Source organism: Natator depressus, chromosome 2, assembly GCF_965152275.1.
Source record: "Natator depressus isolate rNatDep1 chromosome 2, rNatDep2.hap1, whole genome shotgun sequence".
Classification (NCBI taxonomy): domain Eukaryota; kingdom Metazoa; phylum Chordata; order Testudines; family Cheloniidae; genus Natator; species Natator depressus.
Genome location: NC_134235.1, coordinates 167,354,577 through 167,380,732, shown reverse-complemented (window position 1 = coordinate 167,380,732; position 26,156 = coordinate 167,354,577). Strand labels below are relative to the sequence as shown.

At 41.4% G+C, this 26,156-nt stretch overlaps 1 protein-coding gene across 2 annotated transcripts in view; it reads left to right on the top strand.

The window, feature by feature from the left end:
- The window catches only part of CNTNAP2 (contactin associated protein 2), a 1,640,949-nt gene that overhangs the window by 1,506,251 nt on the left and 108,542 nt on the right, over nucleotides 1-26,156 (top strand). For both annotated transcript variants that reach the window (XM_074945269.1, XM_074945270.1), the window contains exons 19-20: nucleotides 17,150-17,395; nucleotides 20,019-20,152. In XM_074945269.1, the coding sequence (XP_074801370.1) occupies nucleotides 17,150-17,395; nucleotides 20,019-20,152 (380 nt within the window). The remainder of the gene's footprint in view (nucleotides 1-17,149; nucleotides 17,396-20,018; nucleotides 20,153-26,156) is intronic.

The window sequence follows — 26,156 nt, the reverse complement described above, 5'->3', positions numbered from 1 at the left end:
AGCCCATATCTATCCTCACTTTATTCTATCCTACACAACAAATCATGCATCTTGGCAGGGGTCAGACTAGATGGCCCTTGCAGTCCCCTTCTAACCCAATGGTTCTATCAGTCTATCATATTGTTATCCACTTTTTAATCTGGCGGGTAGCCAAAATTCGGGATCTTGTGTGTTGTTTCCAATAAGAGGAGAAATTGATGATGGAGTCAAGTGTTTCTTTCAAGTGCAATCCTGTTTATTTACAAAGAAAATATAGGTTTCAGAGTAACAGCCGTGTTAGTCTGTATTCGCAAAAAGAAAAGGAGTACTTGTGGCACCTTAGAGACTAACCAATTTATTTGAGCATAAGCTTTCGTGAGCTACAGCTCACTTCATCGGATGCAAACTGTGGAAAATACAGAATACAAAATACAAAATAATCAAGGTGGGGGGAGGGGAGAAAACCTGGATTTGTGCTGGAAATGGCCAACCTTGATTATCATACACATTGTAAGGAGAATGATCACTTTAGATAAGCTATTACCAGCAGGAGAGTGGGGTGGGGGGAAAGAGAAAACGTTTTGTACTGATAAACACCCATTTTTTCATGGTTTGTGTGTATAAAAACATCTTCTGTATTTTCCACAGTATGCATCCGATGAAGTGAGCTCTAGCTCACGAAAGCTTATGCTCAAATAAATTGGTTAGTCTCTAAGGTGCCACAAGTACGCCTTTTCTTTTTTTAAAGAATATATAGCGTACTGTTTCCCTGAACAAAGCAGGAATCAAACAGCAGGAGACCGTTTCTTTGCTGACAGCTTCAACCCCCTTTCAGGCAACACTCAGCTCAAAATCTCTCTTCAAAGCTATGTCTGCACTGTGCAATGAGCTCAGGTGCCTGGTACCTGGATCTGAGCACATGGGTTAACATTCCCACAACAAAGTGCTACCCCCATTACTGTGTCCTCAGTTTCTTCACTTGTCCATGTGTGGCTGGGGGCATATCCCATCGCTCTGTATGCTGGGATGCTCCAGGATTCTATCCCAATCAATTCTGAGTGGTAGTGTGTATTTAGAACTAATCTAGTAGAGAGACAGAGTTATCCCTAGAGTGTGTCCTTTTGAGACAAAACTGAGGTAATTTTAACAATGTCAGTCTTTCAAAGTTCATATGTACTGACTCAGAAAATAGTCACTATCACATTCTAGTGAACTTACTTTTTAGAAAAAAGAAAAGGAGTACTTGTGGCACCTTAGAGACTAACGAATTTATTTGAGCATAAGCTTTTATGAGCTACAGCTCACTTCATCGGATGCATTTGTTAGTCTCTAAGATGCCACAAGTACTCCTTTTATTTTTGCGGATACAGACTAACACGGCTGCTACTCTGAAACCTTACTTTTTAGAGGTATTCTTTTTCCAAAACTTGTCACATTTTTTTCTGTTTCTTTTAGGGATGGGCCAACTGCAGAGTGACTGAAAACCAGCCCAAAGCTTCAGTCAAAACTAGAGCTAAACAAAATATTTTCTTCCTGACTTTAGACACAACATAAAATAGAAATGCCATAAGAGAAGTTATATGGTGCCTGTTACAATGGAGCTCCCTCCTTCTTGGTTTGTCCATAGGCACTACCATAACAAAAGCAACAACAACAGAGTTATTGTTATTTTTCTTACCTTGATATTTCTGACCTGACCAAAACCATGGAGTATTTGAAATAATATTTTATGTTTATACAGCTCTTTGGATCTTTGGATGTCAAATTATTTTTAAAAGTTAGAAGATATTTTTTCCATTTTATAGATGAGGGAATTGGGGAATACAGAGTTTAAGGCAGAGGTCAATTTAAGGGCCTCTGATTTTGGGTGCCTCAACTTTTGGATGTTCAGTTTTAAATATCTAAGGCCTAATTTTCAGAGCTACCGCAGTTCCCATTTAATTCAGTTGGAGTTATGCATGCTCAGAACCTCAGAAAGTCAAGCTTTGGATATCCAAAGGTGGGCACCCAAAATCAAAAGCAATTTTTTGAAAATGTAGACCTAAATGATTTGCTCAAGGTACACAGTGAGTGAGTCACTGACAAAGCTGGGAATAAAACCCAGAACTCCAGACTCTCTGTTCCCTGCTCTGGACACAGGATCTGGTTTAGGGAAATTTCCAGCAACTTTTATAGATCAACCTAGTTCCAATTAGCTGTGGATTTTGTAACTTGAGCATCACCAATTTCCTTTTCTGTTAGTGCTGAAATCTGACTTATCTGTGTGGAAAATCAGGCATCTCTTCCCTCCAAACATAATTCAATGTTTGTGACCTCACGATGGTTGTTCATAAAAGCAACCAGGTGGCATCAAAAGCAAACGGTTAAAGGATAATGTAGGCACAAAACAGATAGATTTGGAAATGTCCCATGAACAAGAGAACAGTAAAAATCCTGAAGCAATGCTGAAAATAAGGTCTCTAAAACACTTCAGTTTCAGCCCATTGAGTTTTACGTTGTAAATTTAACTTGCAGTATGCCTTGTAAATCCAGGGAAACACTGGAACATCTTGTAAATTTTGCTAAATTCCCCAGGTTTCAAATAAACTGGCTTCTACTTTTGTTTCTAATGACACCTCATGGAGTCTTCTACCATACGCTCCTTTTCCATGAAATAGGGCTTGGTTGTCACTGGATGCTAGGAGAAAATACAGAAATAGTACATGACAATGAAATAAGCTTTTGGCAGAATTATTTAATGTATTGCATAATCTTTGCTGGAGTGTAGTAGTGGCTCTTTTATACCTCGCAGCTATTCAGCCACATCTCACTACTGTCAAAATATTATACCTTAGTAACATTTTAAATATAGCTGGTTGAAAATACCAACATATGGAATTTTCACTGCATTTTTCATAAACATTTTGAATTATGACCTCCCCCTAAACATCCTGTTCAAGTAGCCCCCCTAATTTAACACTGCATAGTACCTTTCTCCTCAAGTCATCCCACTGAAATACTGAGGACTCAGGATAAATCAACTATACAGCATAAGTAAAGGTTGGCAGAACCTTGCTGTCAGGGTTCCTTCCCCACTCTGAACTCTAGGATACAGACGTGGGGACCTGCATGAAAACCCCCTAAGCTTATTTTTACCAGCTTAGGTTAAAACTTCCCCAAGATACAAACTATTTTACCTTTTGCCCTTGGACTTTATCGCTGCCACCACCAAGTGTCTAACAAATATATAAGAGGGAAAGAGCCCGCTTGGAAACGTCTTTCCCACCAAAATCCTCCCCAAACCCTACACCCCCTTTCCTAGGGAAGGCTTGAGAAAAATCCTCACCAATTTGCATAGGTGAACACTGACCCAAACCCTTGGATCTTAAGAACAATGAAAAAGCAATCAGGTTCTTAAAAGAAGAATTTTAATAGAAGAAAAAAAGTAAAAGAATCACCTCTGTAAAATCAAGATTGTAAATACCTTACAGGGTAATCAGATTCAAAACATAGAGAATCCCTCTAGGCAAAACCTTAAGTTACAAAAAGACACAAAAACAGGAATCTACATTCCATTCAGCACAGCTTATTTTATCAGCCATTTAAACAAAACAGAATCTAACGCATATCTAGCTAGATTACTTACTAAGTTCTAAGACTCCGTTCCTTTTCTGTTCCCGGCAAAAGCATCACACAGGCAGAGAGAGACTTTGTTTCTCCCCCCCTCCAGCTTTGAAAGTATTTTGTCTCCTCATTGGTCATTTTGGACAGGTGCCAGCGAGGTTATCCTAGCTTCTTAACCCTTTACAGGTGAAAGGGTTTTTCCTCTGGCCAGGAGGGATTTAAAGGTGTTTACCCTTCCCTTTATTTTATGACACTTGCCCCCATAGCTTTTAAACTATGATAACAAACTTCTTTATGGTATGTATGATAGGTCTGGTCAGGCTCCCCCAGTCAACAGCTCACCAGATTGTTGTGAGGGGATCCAGACACTAGATCCTGGGTGTTTTAAGCCTCCAGAGTCTGAACAGAGCCCAGGTGCTGTCACTGTTTTGGGGTCCCTAAACACACACTCGGAGCAGATCTTCTATCTGTCACCCCTTCCCAAGAGCATGCAGCACAGCATCCTGGACATAATTCTGATGCCTCTGGCTTCCCTTGTAACTTAAATACATGTCTCCCAGAACACCACCCAAAGGTGTAAGTCCTCTGGTTTACCTCTTCAAAGGGCCACATGGCAAGTGCAGCATATAACACAGACACAATATATAGAAATCTAACACATTATTGCTCTTTATTTAATCACAGGATAAATACACAGATCTATACAAAAACAAATAAACCTAAACTCATTTCCCTGACTTAGTCTCCTCACCACTCCAGAGCATTCTTTGGGCTGGGGTTAGGGTCCTCTGTAGGATCCAGGATCCTTCCCCTACAGCTGCATGACTTCTCTTCCGCCTTCTCTCCCTAGGTGAGCTTGCTTCCTCTGTCCTCTTCCCTTTTTTTGACCAAATTTCCTCTGTGTGTCTCTGTCTTTTCTCTGTGAGTCCAAACCCCTGCCTCTTCCCCTTGTTTGGGAATTTTCCATTCTGCCAGTGCCAGCCCCCTGCAGAGAGAAAGAACTATTTTCCCCTAGGATGCAATTACTCTTTTGTGCTTCCCAGGTAAGACCTATTCAGGTGCTGACAGTTCTTTCACGATTGTGCTTGGTCTAGTAGAGACATGCTTTCCAGCTTGTAAGTCATGGTGATTACACAGATCCAGAGGCATTCCACGATACAGCAATTTTATTATAATATCAATCAGAATTCACAAGACAGATCCCCCAAACCATCACAGTATGTTTTTCAAGCCACTCTCGCATGCCAGGTTTTTCAGTTTGGCTGTACTTGGGGAATGGTAACAGAAGGAGTGATACGAAAAGTCTAAGCAAATAAAATGGCATTGACATAGAAGGTCAGCATATAACTAGCAAATGCTTCTCAGGGTAAGTACAGGCCATGCACTGTGGGGGAGATATTTATTGAGGAGATTCATGCTTAGAATTATTGATTGATGACTGGTAAGAAATTGCATTGTCTCCAGTCTGATCAGTGGCAGTTCACACATCTGATTGACATTTCAGGTGCCTGAATATTACCGTCCCCTTACAAGGACAAATCTGTCAGAATGCTGTTTGCCATCTATTTTTATTTTGTTGTTGGTTTTTGTGGGTCTGTAATCAGCTCCATTTGTTCTTTCGCTGACCTGAGAAAGATTGTTACAAGGAACAGCCAAAATGAGTCTGCAATCCTACAGATTGCTTTCTGACCTTATTCTGTCCTTTGTTTCAGAACCTTTTTCTTCACAGTGGTCCTCCCATCACCATAACAGCATTTCTGAGAATTGGATTTGAGTTAAATTTTCGCATTTATAACTGGTGTATCGTTAAAACAACTGAGGGCAAAATTGTGGAATCAGTATCTAGCACAAGTGTTTGTGTCATGCTCTGGAGATCTCCCAACGGGCCAACTGGAGGAAGAAATTCCCCCTCCCCTCTCTTCCCCCAGCATTGAAATGGGAGGGACCCAGGGAGAGAAATGGAAATTGCCCAACACTACAATCATTTCCCATTCCAGGCAGTCCTATGCCCTGTGTTACACAGAAAGTCAGATTAGAACAGAACAATGGTCCCTTCTAACTTTATAACCTATTTAAGTGACAGTTGAACCATTCCACAGCTGATGACTTAGCTCACATGCCTCCGTGTATGTTGGAAATGTAAATGCAATCCTGTCCTTTTCTGTGCACAGTTGCCTAATATGCACACATAAATATGGGATTTAAGGACACAATGGGTGCACACAGATGCTTTTATGGTGAAACTTAAATGACTAGTATGAACAATCATAATCCTTATGCCACTCCCTATACCCACCCATAATAGACTATAGTACAAAACTCCTTTCCTTCCTGTGGATTAGCCTTTATATTTAAGTAGAGTCCAAAAGCAGGACTGCACTTACAACATTAAAAGGCTTTTCTGAGCCAGATTTGCTGGCTCTCCCTGTAGCTCTTTCTGATGCCAAGAGGAACTCAGCCTTTTATAACACTGGGTTGGTGTTAACACTATTGTCTGGCTGTTAGGCTGAGTCAGAAAAACAGCTCTTCAGCTTCTGACAGAATCCTACAGTCTGACGCTTGGTCAGATCCAAATTCTGCCCCATTTACGCACATGTAACTCCATTTACTTAAAAATGCCTGAATGTTTTTGCTGTAAATATATTTTTTTAAAGTAAGTGGCATTTTAATTCTTATTACTCATTGAATTGAAGACCTTGTGAGCTAAAATAAATACTGCATCTATTATATTCAGTATGGCCTTGGTCTTTCAACCATAACTGTATAAGGACTTTTCTCTGGATTATGAATCCTTGGCCTTGATCATGCAAATCTGGGCTCTGCATAGGGGCAGATGTCTGCCCACATAAATCAGATTGCAGGGTCCAATTGGTTTGTACAGAAAGGTAACTAATAATGCATACATATTAACTGAACAGATATATGTGTGAAAAATATTATACATTCCGTGAAGAGGTTCTAACCAAGTATATCTCTGTGTCTTGCATGTACTCTCTTACTGAGAATGCAGTATATGCTGCTTTGAAAATTACATTTCTCATAAAGTCATAGAATTTCTTTATTAGAAAAATATTTTCTTTGATTTTTAATCCAAAAAATCATCTCCCCTTCCCCACTCACGTTACTCAAAGAGATATTTCAACCAGAATACAAACCAAAGTAGTGGGATAAAGCTTTCCAGTCTACCATTGGTCATAATATATTTCTAATAAAGAGCAAAGTTTTATTTATCTGTATACAGAAAACAAATAAATAAGGGATAACTTCAAAAATCCTGACAGTTGTGGGTCAGAAAGCATGATAAATTTTGACTTCTCTGTCAGCCAATTACAATAGGACTGCCCTGGTGCTATTATCCACTGAATTCAATTTTTTTACTGGAGATGAATGGAGCCCCTACAGCAAGCTTTTTAGCTGCTGTGAATGAGGATCCATATGAAGGCAGAGCAGATTCAAACTTCTCACGCTGGGTTCATAGAATCATAGAATCCCACGGTTGGAAGGGACCTCAGGAGGTCATCTAGTCCAACCCCCTGCTCAAAGCAGGACCAATCCCCAATTTTTGCCCCAGATCCCAAATGACCCCCTCAAGGATTGAACTCACAACCCTGGGTTTAGCTGGCCAAAGCTCAAACCACTGAGCTATCCCTCCCCCCTGTATGCTGTATCCATATGTTATACTTTTATGGCCCCATTACCTCGTATCCAAGCACCTCACAATCTTTTAGTCTGTATTTTGTCCTCTGACCACCCCTGTGAGGTAAGGAAGTATTATTAACCCCAGTTTACAGATGGGGAAATGAGGCAGAGACTAAGGGCTTGTCTTCACTGTAACAGTAAACTCAAGTTAATACACTGGAGTTTCTGCACTCAAGCAAGCCTAGTTCAAGGGAGAGCAGCCACACTGCAAAACAACACTAGTTACACAGAGCGATATGATTAGCAGCACAGAGTGATTCAATTAGCTACTGCTGAGTAGTTGTAACTAGAGCTGTTGCATCCTCACTGCACCTCTCGCTCAAACATCAGCATCACTCACACCTTGACCCACCCCCTCTGATAAGCCAGCTAGCTTGAGTTTAATGCCCAGCTTAATTCAAACTAGATGTTTTTTGTGAGTGGACAAGAGTCGAGTTAAGGGTAACACTAGAGTTTATAACGGGAACTAACTGTGCTGTGAAAACACACTCTTCGTGACTTGGCCATAGGCACACTAGAAGCCTATGGCAGAGCAGAGAATTAAACCCATATCTTCCAAGCCTCATTCTAGTACCCTAACCACTGGGCCATCATCCCATGGAATGATGGAGATTGCAGAAAGCCACTGCAAATATTTTTGGAATTGCTCTGGCAACACTGCAAAACATCCTCTGATGTTACTTCTGGGAGCATCTCCACATAGACCCACTGCTACCTCACAGGAACATGCAAAAAACATTTTCTTCAGGAACAGGTCTTCTGATGTATATTTTATGCAGCTTTCTTCTTCGCTTGTCTTTTTTTCCCCGCTACTTGGGATATTTTCATATAAATAAACAGCGGGAATCTCCACTCCAGTTGGATGCAGTGAAGGGGAGGAAGCTCCATGATCCTGGGTCAACCAGACTCAGTATAAGTGAGAGCTTCTAAGGAGCAGTTCTAATTTATTCCCCAATGTAATGTCCCTCTGTGGCTGCAGCACAACACCCTCCAGCCTTCCTCTGGCCTACCCCCTTCCCTCTATGCATAGCGAAGTAGAACAAAAGTTCTGAATTGTTTTGGTGCATTTGTGCAAAATGGAATTCTAATTATAGACACCCTTCTCTTACAGTGTGGAATAAAATGACTTCATCGGGAGCCTGATCCAAAGCCCATTGAATCAATGAGAATCTTACCATAGATTTCAATGGGCTTTGGTCAGGCTGCATAAAAGGCATCACTGCATGCTATTTTTCCAACTTTGCCTTCTCTGCCTTGAGCACTGATCTATTTAATCGGGGCGGGGGGGTAGACATTTAATGAGTGTGTATTGTTAATTGGAATAAATAATTGCTGTATTTCTCCATTTGACTCCACCACCAGAATGCTCAAAAATGTACAGTGATGACAGCCAAAGAACACATGTTGGGAATTGTTCTAGAAAAAGCTTTAAATCCCCACTTTTTCTTGTCTGCACAAACTAAACTCACAGTGGGACTGAGAGCAGAATAAACCCTAAGTACACTGAGCAGTTAACTGAAAATCGTTACTGTCTTCAAAAGTCTCAGTGAAATGGCTCTCCCAGATCAAGAAAAACAATGAGACTCTTACCTTTACTATCCTTTGGCCAGCAGGTGTCTCAACAGTCTAGGGCAAGTCTACTCGACCACACGCACCAATGCCACTGCTCCACTGTAGCATGTCTGGTGAAGACGCGCTATGCCAACAGAAGAGCATTCTTCCATCACCATAATTACTCCATCCCCGCAAGAGGTGGAAGCTATGTCAGCGGGACAGCGTCTCCCACTGACTTAGCGCCGTTGTAGACACTGCTTTAAGTCGATGTAACTTACGTTGCTCGGGGGAGTGTCGTTTTCACACCCTAAAGCGACATAAGTTATATCAACTTAAGCGGTAGTGTAGACCAGTCCTACAGTCTTTGTGACCACAGTCTGGCAGTAGTTGCAATTTCTGGTGCTGTCTAGCACTTCTGGTAGTACGAGCCCTTCCTGACATACTTCCTGTAGGTAGTTCATACTCTGTACTGATGGAGAGGGGACAGAGTTGAGAAACATAAAAAAAGAAGACAATCGACAAGGAAAGAGGCTTTGTTAGGTCACTTAAAAATCTGTGCACGAGCCACAAGGCAAAGCCCTTAAAGGATGGATATTTAGTGGTATATGCCCTTGGTTGGAAACATCGTCATGAGATGTCTTGCTCTAATAATCAAAATCCAATCAAGTAAAAAAAGGGGGTTGAATATCTGATAATTGGCAGGCAGTGTGAAAGAATTATACTTATGTACCTGTGGGCAGGAAAAAGCTTGCAGCCTCAGCACTGGACATGGCTTCCAGCTATAAGCCTGTATTTCAGCTGAGGTTTCGGAAGTAAAGAGACAAACATCCATTGTTGCTGCATTTTTCATGTGTCCTTCTGTGGTGCAGATAGCATAATGTTCATCGTCATGATGTAGTCCCACAACCATTGTAAAGATCTGTCCCAGTTGAAGTTAGTGGAGTTTTAGCATTGACTTACATAGGGCTAGGATTTCATCCTTAATGCACAATTATACCACATCACCAGAAACAAGCCCCTTAACAACATAGCTTTCATGCTAATCAGCAGAAAACATATGAGGCTTTATTAAGACACACTAAGCCCACAGAAGTAACCAGAGTTCTTTTGGATAGGGGAAGGAGATCACAACCCAGTTTGGAACTCATTTGGAAGTCTATCAGATGACAAGTGTCAGACAGCGATGCCTTTCCTAGTGCCAGTGCAATAGAGATATCCTGTCTTTAAGTGCACTACATCTAAGTAACTATATGAAAATGGCATTTTTTACTCAACAGATCTGCTTCTTGTATACATGCAGAGTCCTATCTGCTTATCTGAGTGGTTACAGTAAGTTTACCCAATTTTTTTACTCCTGTTAACAGCACAGAGCCAACTCAGCTCTTGCAGAAGGATCTGGGCTCTGTAGCGTTTTTGTGCATCACCGACAGAATTGTGTATGAAGTTCTGTTCTCTACACCTGACCTGTGAAAACCCATTGATGGCAATGGCCTTTTACAGTTGTCATTAAGATCACAATCTGAAGACAGTCAGGTTGCAGGTATAACTGAGGGTAGCATTTGGCCTGCGGAATCTTAATTACTTGTGATGATGCATGAGAAGGAAAGATAGGTCAGTGGAGTTTCACTGATGTAAAACCAGTAGGAGAGAAGAATCAGTCTGCAACATTAGACTGGAAATCTCACGACAACTTGCTTTCTTTTGAGATTTATGGTAATTCCTGTCTGTGGTCCAGGTGGAAATAGCACAAGAACAGCTTTTATCAAAATTTTCAACACTTCTGGGTCTGATTGGAACTGGATTGTGCCAAAATGAAAATAATCGGTTGAGAGTGAGGGTAGGGAGTTGGTGGAACTATTTTGAACCTCAGAATAAGTTTGTCAGTTCTAAATCTATCTGTGTTTTGCATGGAGGTTTTGTTTTATCCCTTTTTTAAATGGGAGAGTAGATTTGCAAAATGTATATGGTTCATATTGAGAGTATACTTCTGGCTTGGTAAAATTGCTTCTGTTGTTTCACAGATCCTATCTAGTGCTTTTCCAGACAGCTAATCCAAACTTCTTTTACTTATGTTTTTGCTATGACTGTCAACAGAGCGTGACTACACTGCATATTGGTTTGGAAATATGTGCCGCTAGCCAAAGAAAACTGATCTGCTACTGCCATGATCTCTTCCTTGAAGCTTTTGTCTCAAAAGGACAGTGTACACAGTAGCCCTTTACCATATTTTGTCTCCTGGATCTCTTCTTTTCAGATATCTCATCTAACATGTTCCAAAAGAGGGCAACAGTGGGTATATGGAATCTCCTCTACACCTCATCAACAAGGAGTTGTCTTTTACTTTAATCACTATTTTTCCTAAACAAAAAATGTCATTCCCTTTTAGGTGCAGATTCAGGAAAATATCCATTCAGACAATAGTGCTTTACACTCATTCTTAAATGTTTTCCATGGATCAGGGACTTATATACCTCCTATTTAAAAAAAACCCTCAATGTGATCAGTGTTTGGTGTCCTCCCGGTAGATAATTTCCTCGTTGATCAGCAATCAGTATTTCAAAGTCATAACTGAGTACAATTTAGAAAAAATGATCTGCCTTTGGATTATGATATTTTAACAGAAAAATAATGGGCCCACTCCTGAGCACCCTCACCTACCTTTGTAGTCAATCAGTACATCCCTATTCAGCAAAGCCTTTAAAGGATGGCTATTTAGTTGTGTGCTTAAATCCCATTGACTTTAGCATGTGTTTAAATGCTTTGCTGAACTGGAACCTGAGCTCAGGGCACTCAGCACCTTGCAGGATCAAGCCCAAAATGTATAAATTGCTACAAAAGTCCTGATCTATCCAGAGTAAACTGTGTCCCGAAGATTCTTAAAGGCAAATGTGAGGCAGATTTTAAGGTATGCTGCAATATATGGTACATTTATAATTATTCAGCTATTCTGGTAATTATTTATGTGTCCTTACCTGAAGTTACTTTCAAGAACATTCCATTTATTTTGCAGGTTTTAGACTGTAATATAGGCAAGGTTAGTCTCAGAAATGTCACATGAACCATGAAAGATTTTTTTGTTTGTTTTTTGCATGCTGGTTCAGCCCACATTGGTGAGAAGGTGGGCAGGGGAGAGCTGGTATTCCCAGCCAGGGAGCCCCATTGTGCTAGGCACTGGGCAGAGATGTAGTAAAAGTCTATCCCTGCCCCAGAGAGCTTGCTGTTTAAAAGATAAGACATAAGAAGCAGGTAAAGCAAACAGACTGGGAGGGAAAAGGAAAAAACAATTTTACAGATGAGCTGTGTGCACAATTAATAGATGTAACAAGCCAAACAATAGCAGTAATATTGGCTCACCACCTGCCAACCAATATGTTTTTTTCTAAGCAAGATGAGTTATAAGGATGGATTTCAAGGAAATAAGGTAGCAGCCATGTGGGTTTTTGCAGGGAGCCTTAAATTGACACCAGGGTAACTGAGAGCAGACTTTCGCCCTGTACATACATGTATCATTTCACCCACGACTGAAAAAACAACCACACATGCAAGTAGCCTTTCTGCATCAGCATCATCTAGACAATGATGTAACACAGAACTATCATTCAGTTGTTTGTTAACATTTACATAAGATGCTATTTTGGGGCAAATCCTGCAGACATTTACTACTGTACATAGTACTTAATACTATAAGCAGTCCCACTATTTTCAATGCTGCTAACTCACAGGAGTAAGCACTAAACTTGATGGTAGGTGTTTGCACAATAGTCCTCTTAATTATTAATCCAAACGAGCATAAAAATTGGGTCTAGTGAAAAACAAAGATGTTAAACTAAATTGCCTTTCCCATAACTATCTGGAGGTGATTTAAAATTTCTCCTAAGAAATGACAGCTCTAAATCTATCACAGTGGCTCTACATCATTTCCAGGACTGTGAGATCACAGCTTGGACAATTGTTTTATGTGCCTACAGTGTCACTTCTAAATATAATATATCAATTCTTGGAAAATCGTTATAAAGTAACAGGAAGACAAATCTTTTCTAGTGCTTCGCAAGACACTGGAAAGGGGCATCAATGAAATCTCTGGTAATGTAACCCCTTTCTTACATCTTAGCTACCTTGCCTTTAGCTAAGGGCACATTCCTACCCTCCAATACCAGGCAAACATTACTGCATATCTTGTAAAATCAGTATTGGGTTACACTTCTGTTTTGCTACTAGTATTTGCTTATAATTGTGTAAAGGACATTGAGATACTTCAAATATGGAAGGAGCGATATAAAATGAAATTCTATTTAAATAGTATAGTATATTGACATTTTAGCAGTTTCGATGGTAATCTGATGTCTCTTTATATAAAGCATACATTTATAAATAGTATATAAAGGGTTAATAAATGATAGCTGTTTTAATAAATGGCTTTCAACTCATATTTTTATAGAGTTCAATAGTCAATAATGTTGCTGATAAGCTTGGCTCATAGCCATATTTAACACATATTACAAATGTCTATAACATACTTATAATATCTATTACCCTTTATTTATACATGGCTCTGTGATAGGTTGTTCTGAGTCAGGAGCAGACTCACCATGCTATCATCAAAACCCCACCAATATAGGTTAATTGAGACCTAATTGGAGGGTCAATCAACTGAGTAGAACTACAGCTGAGGGACTAATTAGAAGGAGAAGAAACCCCAGCAGCTGGATGCATATAAATTGGGAAGATGGCAGCCTTGGAGTGGAGTGCCAGAAGCAGGCAGGATGTCTGTGTGCTCTCTTCCCTTCCTCAGAAGCGAGTGGGGACACTGGCTAGGGCTTGAAAATAGCACTATAGGCAGAGGCCTGCTGGAACAACAAAATAAAACAGGCTAGTAGTAAAGGAGACCTGAAGTAGTGTGTCTGTAATTAAGGCCTGAAAGGACTCTCAGACCACCCTGTGACAGTGTCCTTAACATAAAGTATGGCCCATGTTTTTGTTAATAAAACTCTGGAAAGAAATTGCTTTTTTTCAATGTTACCTTGTATACTGAAGCCTGTACAACAGCTCAGTATTATTAGGCAAGCTACAGTTTTAAGTAACTATCCCGGTTATCACTCTACATACTGCATATGGCTATGTTTCTCTACAAGCCTTAGGCAATTGTTTTTTCATTCCCTTGAGTATTTTCTGAAGTCAGCCTTCGCTGTATTTTGTAACAATGTTAGTCTTGGATTATGTGTTTTAAGTATGAAATAGGTGGGAGTGTACTATTAAATATATCAGACGTGGTTGAGATTTTCCATTTAACCACTCTTTCGATGGAAAATATGGGGAAAATGTCTATTTTCCCACACAAAAAAATGGTCTTTTGGGAAAATTAAAATGAAAAAGTTCTGTTTCGGGTCAGTTAAACAATGTTTGTCTGCCTGAGCCATCTTGATGCCTCAGTCTGAGTGCCTCATGCCCACATTCTCTTCTATGGACCAGGCTCCCTAGCCACTCTATCTCCCATGATACACTGTGGTACTGGGGCCCTCACAATGTATGGCAGCAGCGCTGCCAGAGAGAAAGAGTGCAGTGGGAGATACAGCCCAACCAACCGATGGGGGGAAATGCGCATGTGACAGGGTTCAATTGGTCCATCAAGCCGCTGGGGGGCCGTAGGGAGCTACTGGCTCACTGGCAGGCCTTGGTCACACCTTTCTGTCACTAGGGAATTAGCGGAGGGAGGTGCGCCGGCCAGCGTCAGTGGCGTGCCCTTCAGGCAGGTGGAGCGCCGGCACGAGTCAGTGGCGTTGTCGGGATTCTGCTACCCGAGGCGGGTTGGCCAGGGTAGGGGAACGCAGGCCCACCCAATTCCACTGCGTTCCAGCCCAGGGCCCTTACAGTGGCGGGAGGAGAGGGTCCCGCCGCTGGGTCAGCGGAGAGCCATCCGCAAGCAACACGCTGACCAAATAGACCCACCGCACTGTGCTGTTCTGGCCCTGGGCTACTTCCTACCCGGTCTCTCGAGTGGGTCCCTCTGGTCCCTCCAGCTCATCAGGGTATTCAGCTGCTGGCAGCTTCAGCTCCCCCTCTGCGTCAGGCTCACACTGGCCCGGGTTACTGCCTGGCGCCTCCAGTTCCTCCACGTACTTGGCGGCTGGTAGCCCCAGTCCTTCCTCCAAGTCAGGTTTCTCCTGGCCCAGGGCCTCCCCTGGCTTGGCAGCAGGGTATGAAGGGAACAGCCAGCAGTCTGTGTCTGTCTCCCTCCCTGGTGCTGCCCTGACTGGGCTAAGGGTCCCACCCTTTGTACTTCCTGTTCCACTCCTCCCCTTCTGGGGGTTGGAGTAAGCTTGGTCTGGCCCTGCCCACTCAGGCTGAGAGAGTGGCTCTTTACCCTCTGGTTTGAAGGGAAGCCACCCTGGCTCCCTACAGGGGGTATACAGCATCCAAATGACAACTCTCATGAGGCATCATGACTTTTCAAGTGCATGCAGATTAATGTCAAACTGCCTCAATATGAAACATTTTGACATTTTACAAATCAAATTTTGGGATTTTTATTCCATGAAACGTTTTGATATTTCAACTTTTCATTTTGTTTCAAGACAAAAACAAATGTTGAAATATCCTCTGAATTTCCTGAGTAGCAACTACACAACGAGACTACTTATGGAGTAAGGTACTATTCTGCAGAATATGGCTAGCAACAGAACCTGGCCAATAGTAATTACTTGTGCATTCAACAGCAATTTTCCGGGATACTCCCTTCCACCAGTGACAAAGACTCTGGCGATGTGTATCAGAAATATAATAGATGTGAGAAAAGTCACAATGTTATCATTAGCTTAATAAGTTATTTTATAATTGTTAACATCAAATCAGTTATTTACATATTTCATTTGAATGCTTAGTAGGATGAAAAGGTTTCAAATGTTCTTTGCTCCTGTTCTTTCTTTACTGTGTTTTCTCTCCACTAGGACCCTCTGATCTGTTTAGTGTTTCTTATGCTTGATCTATCTTTATCTATTCTCTTGATGTGAGGTAGTAAATAATATTAGGGTAGTGGCAGGGTGGAAGGGCCTTAATGCTGAATTATTGTCTTGTAAGACATTTTTAAGACTGTGCGGCGTTATTGGTAGAAATGAGCGGAGGCAGCTTCTCTTTTGAATATGAATGTTCACAAAGGCCTGGCTTTAATTATTTGGTCTAAATGCTGATTTGATTTCAATGTTTTAATTATTTTGTTTCTCTAAATGTTATTGATATGATTGCTGCCCTCTTTTGGCTAAATTCTGGCTTTGGGAACCATAGCTACATTGAGAAGGGTATAGAAGTGTAGTGCCTAACGGGAGGCATTCTGCTCACAGGATGTCTCGAAGGCATTGAGGGAAGAATGCTCATATGTGCACCCCCCCACACACACACACAAAATAGAGTACAATGTGCTCTTCACCCACCATTGGCCTCTAAATGCTAGCAGATTGCTTGAGGGAAAGGAGCCCTAGCTATATGCCCTACTGACCAGTTCACATCATCTTTGGCATGTTGAACTTCTCTGATGATTCTTCAGGACCACAAATAGCCCCATTGTGCCTGCCTCCTGCTAGGGACATTAGAGGGAAAAGAGTTCCCTTCTTTCCCTCAGCCACCTCAGTGCAAAAACACAAGTTCTTAGAAGTTAAAGTTGGTAAATACCCCTCAGCCTTTTCAGTGTAGACTTGCCCCATCAGTAGATGGTTTTTCAGTTCTTTCTCCAATCCCATTTTAAATCTCTCAAGTGCTGGAGCGTTCAACAATCCCTATAAGATTATTCCACAATCCAGTAGAACTCACCTTTCAGAATTTATTCTTGGTTCAGCCTACACTTTCCTTTTTTTTTTTTAACTGTTTTCTTGTCACTCTTAATCCTTCTATCTGCTCTTTCTAAACATTATAAACATGGTAGTTTGATGGGTATGAGAGGAAGAGTGGTCTGGTGGGCAAGGGACTGAACCCAGGACTCAGGCAATTGGGTTCAATTCCCAGATGTCCTACAGGCTTTCTGTGTAACCTTGGGCAAGTTAGGTTACCTCTCTATGTATTCATTTCTCCATCTATAAAATGGGGATAGTTCTTTCCTTCCTCTTAGGGAAGTTATGAGGATCGGTTTGTTAATGGTTGCAAGGTGCTTCATTTCTTCATCCTAGATAGACATCTAAGATAGACATCCTAGATAGACATCTAAAGGCGCACCAATTAAATTCAATAATAATAATTTACTTATTGCTATTTATTCCTTTTATTTTTCAAAGAATGTCTCAGCACATTCACTTTCTCCTTTACCACTCTTCCTGTTATTGTTTTCAAGATGTTGGAGCATTTTTTGAAGAGGGGATGTGGCTCCGATATAATTTCCAGTCCCCAGGGATCAGTGCGAAAGACTTAGTCAGCCGAACTATGTTGAGCTCTACAGACCATGATAACACTGTGCCAGACCTCAGCTTGAATAAGGAGGTGCTCAGTTTCAGCTTCAGTACCACCAAGTCCCCTTGTGTCCTCCTGTACATCAGCTCTTACACCCAGGACTACATGGCGGTGCTTGTCAAGCCATCTGGTAAGTGATCATTCTGAGCTTTCTCCACTGAAGTTACTACTGATAAAAAAAATAATTGGCATACAATAGCCAAAGCAAAAGCCATGAGCTAATGAGAAGATCTCTCCAGCCATGTAAATTCAAAGCAGGAGACACAAGGCCTGATTCTGTATTTTATTGCACTAGCTTTACACTGGTATAACTCTTTTCAAGTCAATGGAGTCACATGCAACTGGTGTAACAGAGTGGAAAGTCAGGCCCATAGGGTGGATTTAGATCATACTGCCAAGAGATGGTTTGCAGCTGAGAATCCCAAGCAGAGGGAGGCGCCTATCTCCAAGAGAGGAGGCAGGGCTTAGGACACACCCCTTGGCTTGGCACCTCCCATTGGTTAGCTTAGGTGAGGAGCCTCCTAGCATGCTGGCTTTTTTAGTCCTGTTCTGAGGCTTCTGTCTCTCCTCATTCATTGTATAGGGAGCGTAGGTGCCTAACCCAGGCTTTGTGAATCCCAGTGGTTTTCTAGGCTACTAAAAGTTAGGTGTGGTGATTATGGGTGTTATCACGCCTAAATTTCTTTATGAATTTAGCCCTTTTTTTATAGCACTGTGATATCCTCTGTTGCTGTTGCCCCTCCCACCCCAACCCCAAAATTAGTTTGTTACATAATCAAAAAGAATACAGTGAAAGTCCACGGCTTGATCCTGCACACTCTTAGGTTTGTGAGTTACTTTATTCACATGCCAAAGTGTTTCCAAGATCAAGCTCTAAGCAATGTTTGTCAGTACCACTTAATTGTAAGCAGCCACAATATCAATTCATTCTCAAATGTTTAGTGCAGCTTATCATTGTTGGGAAGGGAAGATCAGGGAGGCAGTGAGTGGTATTTCTGAGAAGAGGAGAGGTGCATATGGACAAGATGGAACTTTTTTTTTCCAGTTTGCATTTGGACTGCTGCATTATATAGAATTTTAAAATAGTCCTGGCTTTTGTGGTTTATAAAGAGCCCATCAAAGCTCACAAATGCACTTGTATCTTTTTAATATAAGCCCGAATCCTCACATTTACAATACATAGGCAGACAGCTGCACCTTTGCTGAACCCTTTGGCTTCAGTGGGACTATGTGCAGATGTATGCCTCTGCCCACACATTGTAAATTGCAGGATTGGAGCCATATTTATCATTTCATTCTAATGCTATAAATATTACATCAATAAATACATATGGAACCTTTCCAGCAGAATTATAACTCAAATGTAAGATTAGAACCATATAGTCAATGTTTTCAGTAAAGGTTGCTTTAAATCCACACCTAAATCCACTTTTAGGCCCCTAAATAAGTGGCCTAATTTTCAGAAGTGTTGACCTCACGCGGTAATGTCTTTTGAAGTCAGTGGAAACTGTTGGGTACGTAGCACTTCTGAAAATCAGGCTACCTATTTAGATGTCTAAATAGGTACTTAGAAGTAGAGCTGCCTAGACGTAGAGAGAGGTGGTGGGGAAGTATAAAATTCTGACTTTTTGTTGAAATATCAAAAAAGAAAATATTTTGATTCAAAATGGGTCTTTCATGTTTTATGGGAGTTGTAATTCAAATGCCTCATGCTCCTATTCTCTTCTGTGGGCTGGGCCCTTTGGCCAAACTATATCTCTAAAGATGCACAAACTTTTCCTCTCTTGGTGAGGGTAGAGAATGCATCATAGGAATCCCTGGCCACAGTGCATCATGAGAGAAGTAAGCTCTAGCCAGAGAGAATGGAAGCATAACATATCTGAACTACAGCTCCCATGCTGTATAACCACATCATTTTGAATCAGAATATTTTGGGGTTTGGCTAAAAACTGAAAACTTTTTGGTGTGAGGGCATTCAGTTTTTTGATGAAATATTGAAATTTTCTGCAAAAAAATGTTGTTTCAGAAAAACAATTCTCCTTTGAAAAAGAGCTGCAATGAAAAAATGTTGACCACCTCTGCTTAGCAACCTAACTTGAAGCACCCATTTGTCAAAACCCTTTTGCGTCAAATACTAAAAGTTTTCCTTCAGAGTCCTTCAAAACACCGCAAGGACAGCTGACCCATAAACAACAACTAAATGGGATTGAAAGAAAGCCTTTTGTGTTCACATATAATTTCAATATTAATCTGCCATAAATCAGATGATATAATTATTACATAAGTATCCTTAATTTATTGATGGAAATCCTTATTCCCTCTACCAAATAAAACTCTTATTCTTTTGTTTCTGTATTTAGCTTTAAAAATTTTATTCGGGCAAGGATAACAATCTCAACAGAATAGTCTTGCTTTACATGTTAACATTTATAAGTCACTTTCATACCATTCCATGTATAATTCTGACTTGTTTATTTTTTAGTTAGTACTGTGTGCTGCTGCTTTGGTTTGAGATGCTGGTCACTATCTGGTTTATGGTTGTAAACTGGAAACAATTACCACCCCACTAGGTTTAAATTATCAGGCACTGACTCTTCCTATTTAAATTCTCCTGCAGCAGAGCTCAACTCCAAGAGCGATTTAAATATGAAATGATGGAGGTCACAAGTAAAAAGTGAAATGAAGAGGGGGAAAAAAAGCTCTGGGAAATAAAGGTATAAATAGCTAAAAATGTTGTACATTTCTTTCTATAGGAAGCTTACAGATTCGATACAACCTTGGAGGCACTAGAGAGCCATATAACATTGATGTAGACCACAGAAACATGGCAAATGGACAGCCACACAGTGTTAATGTCACACGGAATGAAAGGGACATAGTTCTCCAGGTAAATATACATCTGAGCCTTTGGATACTATATAGCTTTATTACTAACAGTGATAGTCATAGGTATGCCAAATATTACTATTATTGCCTTCCATACAAAGATATGAATACACGTTACAACATAGCATAACTGGTCCCAAATCTACTGAATCCAAGTCTTGTGAGCTAGTCATAAGAGCATCCTTTCTTTCTTACCAGTGCCCTAAGCTTTCCAATATGCCTATCCTTAAATTTATGCACATGAATAGATCCACTGAGCTCAGTGGAGCTATGGCCAATGGAGCTATTCAAGAGCATAAAATTAAGGATGTGCATAAGTGTTGGCAGGATTTGGGACATAAGTGAAGGAGTATGACTGAGGGCCTAGGACTCTAGATTCCTGAGTTCCAGTCCTAATTCATTTTCTGTGTGACACTGGCAAATACTTCACCTATCTGTGCCTCAGTTTATTTCTCTGTAAATGAGCACAATACTATTTATGTACCTCACAGAGGCCCTGTGAGAAGCAGTTAATGTTTCCCAAACACCCTTTTCTTTGTTTAAATATATGTTAATCAGATAGTTCTGCTTTCAGTTCCTGTCACATATGTGAAAATATATGGAGAATATCAAATGGTGTGGTATAAAAGCTTTACTGCCATGTGTTTCAGATAGACTGAGAACTTACAAATGGCAAACCAAAAATAAAATAGCCATATCATCCCAGACAAGTGCCAATAAAACCTTATACCACATCGCAGCTTCATTTATTGTACAAATGCCTCAAATTTTATAGAAAAACTATCTGAGAAATATTTAGGAAGTATTGAAAAATGGTTTTGGCACAGTTTTACATGTTCTTTTGCCTTTATAGCCAAGCTCCCTTAGTACCATGACTCCAGCTATCCAAGCCTTAGAAACAGAAAATACATTTTAAAAACTTCAGAAGAGTACACAAAGTAGATTTATTGTATATAATAATGTCATAGTATTTGTGAGCTGCTAAGGCTAGAAACAAAAGCTGTATGTCCACCAGAAATGGGAAATTTCTGGGTTTTCTACTGGTATAAATCCTGTTGCTAGCATTAATGTGTTGTAAGATACGGGACCTTAATTCTGTCATTAGTGTAGAATTGAATATTGCCCTTCCTTTACCTTAGGACTTTGTAATTTTGGAGAGAAATTCCACATTTGAGAAAATGAGGGAAAGGGAAACATTTCTCTGGCAGGGTTTGTTGGTTGTTTTTTTAGTTATTTAAATGATGGATGTTTGAAGATTGGCCTGCAGGTCCCTCAAGGAATCTCAGATAGCTGGTCCATACTTAAGGCATCCAAAGAGTTGACTTCCTTATTTTATGTTGTCTTCTTTAATCCCCTCCCCTAGTTTATAATGTGAGGGAACCAGCACTGCAGGCACCATGAATAAAATATAACAAGAGGAGGGCTCCTTGGGAACCAAGCCAAAAGATCAAGGATGGGAGCTGTCACTGTATTCACCAGGAGGTGATCAAAATGGATACCTGCCAGTAAAAAAACGGCAGGGGGAAAACTTTGTCAGTGGATTATGGTATCATTTGCCTGAAGCTCACAGTCAAGTATGCACTCATCTCTGATTCAGAATCACTTTGGTTGCACTGAGGCAGAATTTCTTCAGAAAGTTACTTTTATGTTTGTAAAGAGTCACAGCCTCAGCAACTGTGTAACATGTACAGACTATTCACCAAACTGTTTTGGTAGGGTGTTTCTTATTTATCAAACTATAAACTGATATCAGGTAAAATTTGTAGTCAGTTTTTCCTCTGGACCTTAATGCTTCTATTTTGTGGTGCCTGGAATGTTTCCTGAAGATGTATGGCTGGTTGTTAACAATTTGTTCTAGAACTTGGTGATGGGATATAAAACCCTCTCCCATACTCTATTTGGAAAATGCCAACACAATTAAGGGTGCCAGCCTTGCATTAATTAGCCTAACTCTAGCTTCTCATGGGGTTAATCCAACATTACATTGAGTGAGAGAGAGTAAACTACCCATTTGGGTCCTTGGAGGCTTCCACACACCTTTAGGGTTGCACTGATAGGGTAAACTAGGTTGAGGGCTTTTTACCCTGTCAGGTCAGCAGACGTATGGAACAAAACTGGGTTAAATAGTTGGGGAGCAGATGCAGGTGGGGCTTATTAAACTACAGGGCCCAGACGATAAGCATGAAAAAGAGAATAAGGAAAGGATTGGTTCATGATAGGAAAAATCCTATACTACCTATATCATACCCTGGAAAAGGGAAGATTTTAATTGGTTCTGGTTTATACCCCAGAAAAGGGAAGGCTTTGAGGTTTACCTGTTTTTTCCCTGTAAATGATGCAACTTTAACATGGGTATATACATACTTTAGAGAAGAAGGCATTGTTTTGTTCTGGTGGGCTGCACTAACCTCTGATACAGAGCCCATTCCGAGACACAGGATTAATATCACCTGCCATTTCTCAGAATCTGGGAAGATATGCACTCCTCTGTGCTTGAAAATGTGGGTGTTAGAGATCAAAGTGACTTATTTTCTCAGGGTATGTCCACACTGGCAGAGTTACAGCACCAGCAGTTACAGAGCCACTCAGAGAGCGCTGAAGGGAAACTGCTGTTGTGTGTTCACACTGTCAGCTGCCTGCACAATAACGTGTTCACACTTGCGTCACTTGCAGCAGTATTCGGAGCTGTCATAAATATAAAGGGAAGGCTAACCACCTTTAAATCCCTCCTGGCCAGAGGAAAAACCCTTTCACCTGTAAAGGGTTAAGAAGCTAAAGATAACCTCGCTGGCACCTGACCAAAATGACCAATGAGGAGACAAGATACTTTCAAAGTGGGGGGGAGGGGGGGACAAAGGGTTCACTCTGTCTGTGTGATGCTTTTGCCGGGACCAGAGCAGGAATGCAGATCAGAACTCCTGTAAAGGGTTAATAAGCAATCTAGTTAGATATGTGTTAGATTCTGTTTTGTTTAAATGGCTGATAAAATAAGCTGTGCTGAATGGAATGTAGATTCCTGTTTTTGTGTCGTTTTGTAACTTAAGATTTTGCCTAGAGGGATTCTCTATGTTTTGAATCTGATTACCCTGTAAGGTATTTACCATCCTGATTTTACAGAGGTGATTCTTTTACTTTTTCTTTAATTAAAATCCTCTTTTAAGAACCTGATTGCTTTTTCATTGTTCTTAAGATCACAGAGTTTGGGTCTGTGTTCACCTATGCAAATTGGTCAGGATTTTTATCAAGCCTTCCCCAGGAAAGGGGGTGTAGTGCTTGGCGGGATATTTTGGCTGGGAGACGTTTCCAAGTGGGCACTTCCCCTGTTCTTTGTGTAACACTTTGGTGGTGGCAGCATTTAACCTAAGCTGGTAAGAATAAGCTTAGGGGGTCTTTCATGCAGGTCCCCACATCTGTACCCTAGAGTTCACAGGTGAAAGGGTTTTTCCTCTGGCCAGGAGGGATTTAAAGGTGGTTAGCCTTCCCTTTATATTTATGACAGAAGCAGTGCACTCTGGGCAGCTACCCCACAGAGCAAATCTTCCTCTTCTGCCACTAAGAGTTGTGGGAAGGCAAAGGGGGTTGTGGGGCATCCTGGATCCTGTCCCAATGCCCCATGATGCATTGCTTCACATCTCAGCAATCCCTGTGCTTCCATCTGAATTTGGCACCATCTGTCAACAGTTTGTGTACTGTGAGCTCTCCATCTTCAGTCTGCAGGAATGGATCCCTCAGTGTTGACCAATATGCTGCTCGCTCTCACTAACATGTCACAAGTGGCAGTGGAGTTATTCCTTAAACTACAAAGACAAGAGCAATTCAACATTGATCTCACCACGTATAATAGCTACAACATGAGATTGCTTGTGGCATTCACAGAGGTGCTGACCACAGTGGAGTGCCACTTTTGGGCTCGGGAAACAAGCACTGAGTGGTGGGATCACATTGTCATGCACGTCTGGGATGACGAGCAGAACTTTTGCATGAGGAAAACTACATTCATGGGACTGTGTGATGCACTCGCTGCAGCCCTGCAGCACAAGGACACGAGAACGAGAGATGCCCTGCTGTTAGAGAAGAGTGCCGATTGCACCATGGAAGCTGGCTACTCCAGACTGCTACCGATTAGTTGCTAACCAGTTCGGAGTAGGAAAGTCAACCGTTGGACTCATGTTGATGGAAGTGTGCAGAGCCACTAATCGCATCCTGCTCTTAAAGACTGTGACTCTGGGCAACGTGCGTGACATTGTGGATGGCTTTGCACAAATGGGCTTCCCTAATTGCGGATGGGCGATAGATGGCACACATATTCCAATTCTGGCACCAGACCACCTAGCCACCGAGTACATTAATCGGAGGGGGTATTTCTCAATGGTTCTCCAGGTGCTTGTGGATTACTGTGGGCATTTCACGGACATTAATGCAGGCTGGTCTGGAAAGGTGCATGACGCACACATCTTTCAGAACACTGGACTGTTCAGGAAGCTGAAAGCTGGGACTTTCTTTCCAGACCAGAAGATCACTGTAGGGGAAGTCAAAATGCCCACTGTGATCCTAGGAGACCCTGCCTACCCCTTAATGCTGTAGCTTATGAAGCCATACATGGAGCACCTTGACAGCAGAAAGGAGCGGTTCAACAACAGGCTGAGCAAGTGCAGAATGACTGCTGAGCATGCTTTTGGCTGTTTAAAGGCCTGCTGGTGCTGCCTATATGGGAGGCTGGACCTGGCCAATGACAATATTCCTATGCTTATAGCTGTGTGCTGTACGCTCCATAATATTTGTGAAGGGTAGGGTGAAAGCTTCACTCAGGGCTGGACTGCTGGGGCTCATCTCCTGGAGGCTGAATTTGAACAGCCAGAGACCAGGGCTAATAGAGGGGTGCAATGGGGGCCATAAGGATCAGGGATGCTTTGAGACAGCAATTTGAAGCTGAAAGCCACTAATATTTGTTGTTGTGCTCGGGAGTGCTGTGCTTGTAATGCTAGGCACTAGCATTGTGATTGGTGCAGATGATGCACTATGAAGGTTTAAGAAAATTGCCTGATGCTTTGCAGGGCTCTGTTTGCTTTCAGTTAAAACAAAACAACTCTTTTATTAAAAAACAACAACTGAGGGGAGAGAGAAACAAAAAACCACATCAGCACTGAGGGGGATGTGGGAAGGGAGGGTCCCAGGAGGAGGTGAGGTCCCAGGATAGTTAAAGATTTGTGTATGTTCAGGTATCCAATCCAACCTTCTCCTTTGGAGTACAGTGCAGTGGGTACTGTACTTCAGCTACTATTCACATATCTGTCACTAACTGGCTGACCCCCAGCAAGCACACATGAGCCACAAGACCCCCAAAATGGTGAGTAGCTGCAGGGGCAGGGGAAAACAATGTTCCAGGACCATACTGGACACGTGGCTCTTGGGGAGAGCCATGACTGTAGGAGGGAGGGCCAGGGCTGGATTACCCAATAGGCAGACGAAGCACGTGCTTAGGGCACCAGCAAAGCAGGGGGCACCAAAAAAAAATGAGATTTTTTTTTTAAATTGATATTTCAAAAAAAGCATCAAAGCAGTCATCATGGGAAAAATCAGAACTTTGTTAGACTTCCTTATACTCCACTACACGCTCTTTCCCCATTTTTCTGTTCTCTTTTTATTACTTATCCCCACCTAAACCAGGGGGGCGTCCTAATAACATAGATCGAAATAATGCGAGGAAATCAGATCCTGTCATGTATTGCAATGTGTGGATGTGTCAGAGACTGAACCTGCTCATGCTGTAAATAATAGGAGAAAAGATCCTGCTATGTGGGTTGATTTCAGTGCCGATGATGTAGCTTACTGGATAGATCGTGGACCAAATGACTGTCAACACCACACTAGGCCATTTGAGAAATCATGTCGGACTTTTACCAATGGCAAACAAACAAGATATTGTCCACAAAAAATATTTTTTGGCATGAAAGCGAACGGTGAGAAATACACTCGAGAATGGCCACTGTATTCACCATCAACAA